Raw genomic sequence first — 5,771 nt, forward strand, 5'->3', positions numbered from 1 at the left:
AAGACAAATGGCATTATAACAATTAGAGCTTATAAATATCCAAGAAACAGTATGTTGGCAAGACAGTTACATCTCTCTGCACCAGGTTCAATAACACACGTTTAAAAAGCAAACAAAATAACTGCAAAGGCCGCAAGTGTATACAGGTCTCCAATTAAAAGTGGGCAACCTAAAAACAACAAGGAAACATACCTTGCCATTATGCTCAAAATGCATGTAGGGTTTCCACTCCATCAAATCGTTGCTGTACATCAAATAAAATTCATCAATCCATATCCATCCTATATCAAGACTGACAATTCCTTCTAACACAATCGCAGAGAATATCATTTGCTCATCGAATGATATCTGCAACCAGGGAGCATCGTCTCCGGGGTGCGGCACCCAGTAGCTGTCATTGAGAATCCGAGCAAACTGAGGTAGTGTGGTGTTGTCGAGGTATGAAGAACTTGATATATGGTCATCTGCAATGATCTGGCTTTGCATGCCCATTGGAATGGCGCAACCAACTATATAATGCAAATGAAACATCTTAATTAAGGAAGTGATATATTTAGGAATGGTGAAGATCAAGAGAAAAGTGCATTCTGTATTCATTATAACATTTTGTTTAATGATATGAATGGATGTATATAGTTGTGAGATTATCTAAGAGCTCATCTGAATCTAGTTCTATGCAATGCACATAAAAACGCAGACACCTACGAGTAACATGGAACATCAAATAACATGGATACTTTCAATTTCGTACATATTAGTCCGACTTTCGGCCATAGTTGACTATCTACGTGAAAGATATTTTACTGGTCCTCTATAAGCATTGGGTAATTTAAAAATTATCAGTTCTTCACCTCGTCAAATTATCTTGTCATGCATACTTACCCTAAAAAGTAGAGTATTGCCTACCTGTTGAACATGCCGTTGTGCAGTTACAACCAGAAAAGGTCACATTTGGGTACGCACGGGTCAAAACCAGAGCAGTTTGCTATATATAGGCAGGATTTGTTGTTATCTTTTCCCGCATTGTTTTTCACGATGAACAATTTTAGATTAGTTTTAAAATCGGGTCGGATTTTTCTTCAGGTTTTTACCCTGTGGAGTAAAAATGTGATCTTCGACCTTTCTGCTACTCCTGAATGATACGTCAAAAACATGAATACCTTTTCTGAATCCGTAAACCCCAAGGAATAATTGGGGTATGAACTTTGACCAAAAAAAAACCATAAAAGCGAGGCCATTTAATAATGTTTTTCTATTTTTCTAGCAAACCTTGAATAGAAGCTTGTATTCGATCCGTTTCTCCTGAAATCATTAGAAAATACAAACAGTTAAAATATAATACCACCAAAATATAAGAAGTAAAATTGCGTCAACAATATGTTGCTAGTTTTATATCTTTTATTTGTTTTGATGAAATATTTAGAATACAACTCGTATAGTAAACTGAGCTCAAAAAGAAACGTATAATTTTTCACAACTTGTGAATCACAAGGTCATATCTTAAAATCCTGTCCATCAAAATCAACCAAAATTACACACATCCTTACTTCAATACTCTACTCAAAACACATGTCAGTAACCAAGCAATTGTCCAACTGACACAACAGCAAAAAGCACTGACACGGAACAGATGATGAAATGGTGCTGCTTTTTTCTTTTCAGGTCTTGTTCCACACTACTCCATCTACTCTTTGGGAATTATCACATGTGCAAGGATTTTGTACTCATTCTCATAGATTTCTTTTGCTGGGTGCCAATTATTGGGCTGTGCATGTGGTCCATGAAGCTGTTCCATGTCAGTGCATTTTGCTGTTATGTCAGTTCGATAACTGCTTGGTTAGAGTAGAGTAGAAGTAGAGATTGAAGTAAGCATGTGTGTAATTTTGGTTGATTTTGATGGACAGGATTTTAAGATATGACCTTGTGAAAAATTATAAGTTTCTTTTTGAGCTCAGTTTACATTAGTACGAATGAAATCGAAGTGTATTTACCTTTCAGAATTCTATCATACCCATCTTTTCCTTCATATTCTGCAATAAACCATTCATGGATGAGAAAGATAAGCTTTAGCTAGCATACACACCCACACCCATGAGCACGAGACACACGCGCATACACCAAAACCCAAACATGCACGTACAACTTGACACAATCAACACACCCACTCACGCAGTTACAGGAAACCATCGAATCGACACCGTTTAAATGCTCTGCATGCTAGCCATAGTCATGCACTTCAACGGAAAAAGTTCAAGTTTTGAAATATTTTCTCAAAATATCAAGAGCTATCTTAAGAACTACTGAACCAATACTAGGCTTGTTTGTACTCATTTTAATGCATTTTTCATGCTGATTCCAAATATGGTCATAAAAATTTACATATCTGAAATGTTTTGAATTTTTAAAAAAAATTGAAACTTGTCGTCTGCAGTCGACACCCGCGTGAAGAGAGTTAATCCCTATGTATGACGAACCAGTACCTAAATATATAGGCTACACTAGAGAGATTGCGATCGATTATCCATACGTCATGAACGGACCTTGCGTTTATACGGCGTTCAAAACGTGCCTACATATTCCGGTTCCAAGAAAAGACAAAGGCCAACATTTGATTTGGTCACAAGAGTGCGAAAACTTGAAATTTAGCGGTCCCACGGTTGTTTGATGGGATCATTTATTAGTTTATCAATTAAAACATCATGTACAACCAAATTTTAGGCTTAAACCGCTAAACGTGATATCATGCTAATGTATACAGATGCTTTTGAGTCGTTCTCAACTTTGATTTCCCCTCTTTCCCCTCTTATTCCATTAAATAGTATTTTTTAATGCTTTTTCGGATATATAATGTATATATTAATGACAAAATTGGTGGCGCTATTTAGTTACTGGAACTTACTCTTTCAAGCTTTTAATACAAATAATTCCTTTTATTGTTTGATAAAACATGTTTATACAATTTTCTTGTTGCTTGTTTCACCTATTCCAGCTGTTTTAATGTCAGTATTAATCACCTAACCCTTGCAAATAAAGAAATATGATTTAGGACAAATAGCGCCATCTATAGTTTGCATTTAGTTAATAATGAAGCCAATTCTATATACATCGCCGTGGTCCTCGGGTATATATTTACTTCAATACAACAAGCTTTTGATTTTGACTAAACACCAAGGTTATCATGCTGCTTAGAATTCATTTTAGTTCATTACTACCCAAATAGTATGGTTGCCAAAAAACAAATGGTAGATTAAATACCACTGCATGGATAGGCCTATATCATGACTTTATTTTCAAACTGATACTTTTTCATGATGAAAATTAGTCGCGTTGCATGAACCGTTGTGACGTCGTACAAAATGTCAATTTCAACGTGGACCGTGCGTATATACCGTGCGTTTGTATCAAAAAGGCAAATCACAATCTCTTTTTTCATACGGCCGACTTCACACGCATTTCAATAGAAAATCTGTACGTATGAACCCACGTATGAATGAAGTCAAATTTTCACACCTCACTGTTGCTTTTTTGTCATAATTTCTTACAACAAAAATGATCATAATTGTTAGACTTCCATTTGTATGTTCATTGTCTTTTCTTGTCTTTAATACATAGATAAATTTTTTGCATTTTCAATGGCATCTCCACGTTCATTTTTGTACGTGCAAAGTCTTCAAAATTGGCTAAATACGCGACCTCGCTTCAATACAGGATAGTGATTTTGAATAGACAGACGGGCGTACGTTCACGGCGTTTATAAGTCGCAACTATCATGACTATTGAATCACCTCAAAATAATAACAAGATTGGAAGCTAAATAATTGCTGGGGTTTCTCCACAACAATGGTTTAGCCTGAACTAACCTGTATGCAAAGTTATTATTATTATTCCTACTTACCTGGCGCGGGCTTCTTACAGACAAAATTCAATAAATGATTTAAACATTTGTTATCATTCCATGTTCCATCTGCATACATCTCTCCACATTCTTCAGCAGGAGGAACATTGTTAGGCTGATTTATATGCCAATTCGTAAAATTCACCTAATAATTGAAAGCCATACAGTGGTTTAGCGGGTTATGTTATCAAATTCTTCTGCTGACTACTTTTTTCCGTTTTTCTTCATCTTCTTTTTCTTTTCATTCTTCTTCTCCTTCTTCTTCTCTTCGTCCTTCTCTATTATCTTTGTTGTCGTCATTGTTTCGCCTTTTTCATATTCTTTTCGAGTGCGTGTTTCTTTACGCAAACACAATTTAATGTCAGTTAATCATAATGTGTTTAAGCGAACAAGTTGCATGTGTTTACTTTTAACGCCACACTATTTAGATGCGTTCCCCGGGGGGCCACCGGTAATTGACAAGGAGGTATCATGAGTGACCACGAAATCTCAAATAGCATCCTAAACAAGTATTTGCGAGGTCTGAAAATGTACCCCTAAACAAGTATGACAAGTGCAATTTTATACCCTAAATAAGTATTGACATTATTTTACCCCCATTAATAGAAGCAAGTAAATCAGTCATATTTTGACTCTAAAACCTTCAAATAACTGGGAAAACACAAATTCAAAAGTTCAAAACTTATAATATAACCTTTATTCCATTCTACATTTGTCTCAAAGGACCCAAAACACTGTGATTTAGTGTACAATGTATACCCTTTTTCTTAAATTTCCTTGTTTTAGATAAGTGCCTGATCATGAAAAAAGACCCTTTTTACTTGAATCTTTGGCCACGCATGATACCCCCTGGTCAATGACTAGTGCCCCCCCCCCCCCCGATACGTTTTCTCATTTAAGCTTACAGGTGATCCGTCTTGCCACATAAAATTGTCAGGTTCTAACAAATCATCTAGTCCTATCCACGTATTCACATCCTTGGGTGATAAATCTGAAGAAAAAGTGATATTTGATGTATCAATATTGTTTCGTAGCTCTAAATGTATTTTCATATTATATCAAATGAAAAGAATTATTTTTAAAACAATTAATCGTCTAATGTGTCTAATGTGTCAGAGCTGCATAGTACCCTACTACTACTTTGTTTCCGGTGTAGTCATTCTCCTGTCGTAGCTACGTCGGCCATCATACGGTAGTTATTCTAGAGTATTCTGCCCCTAGGAATTTTGTAGTGTAGGTAACAACGTATTTACAATGGAAATTCCAATTTAATGAATCCTCTAAAATCGGACATATCATGATTTATCAATACGTCCTTCGTTTTGCCAATACCCAAGGAAAATTCCTTGAAATCGGATCACAGTATGTGATTGTAATTGTTTTGTAATGTCAATATTAATTGGCACAAGCCATTGGCAAATCACAACACATCGTCGAAATTGTGATACCAATAACGAATTGCCAGCTATTTTTACAGAAATGGAATCTACCAAACTTACATCGAACGAATCCTAGTTCATCTGTATCAAGAATACTAGTCATGGTAGCTCCGAGTCGATTACAAACCTCGGTAGCATCAGGATAAGTTAATCTGAGATCGTTCTCTGGGTAATATAGGTTTGCTCTCCAATAATACCAGTTCTGAGGGCATCCGCCTGAAATGATTACGCGTGTATTAAACAAAGTTAAATGCAATATCACACCGTCAGCCTGCTATGCTAATTGCCTAAGTCATTTTTGTAATTTTGAGAACAAAGAACAAGATGTGGTTCAAGCATGCATCAGTTACGTAATCACCCTACTAATTATTTCGGATTATTCCCTTTTATTAGTATCATTATCATTTGTTCTTGTGCAAAGATTGGTGAATAATGTT

General features: G+C 35.8%; 1 protein-coding gene across 1 annotated transcript; it reads right to left on the minus strand.

The window, feature by feature from the left end:
• Positions 1-1,252: 1,252 nt before the first annotated feature.
• On the minus strand, positions 1,253-5,437 carry LOC140145589 (low affinity immunoglobulin epsilon Fc receptor-like). Its single transcript, XM_072167286.1, has 5 exons — positions 5,395-5,437; positions 4,801-4,886; positions 3,896-4,040; positions 1,992-2,030; positions 1,253-1,302 (listed from the first exon to the last, which is right to left on the minus strand). Exons 1-5 carry the CDS (start codon positions 5,435-5,437, stop codon positions 1,253-1,255), a joined length of 363 nt encoding a protein of 120 aa, XP_072023387.1.
• Between the last annotated feature and the right edge of the window lie 334 nt (positions 5,438-5,771).

Source organism: Amphiura filiformis, unplaced genomic scaffold (assembly GCF_039555335.1).
Source record: "Amphiura filiformis unplaced genomic scaffold, Afil_fr2py scaffold_432, whole genome shotgun sequence".
Lineage (NCBI taxonomy): Eukaryota > Metazoa > Echinodermata > Ophiuroidea > Amphilepidida > Amphiuridae > Amphiura > Amphiura filiformis.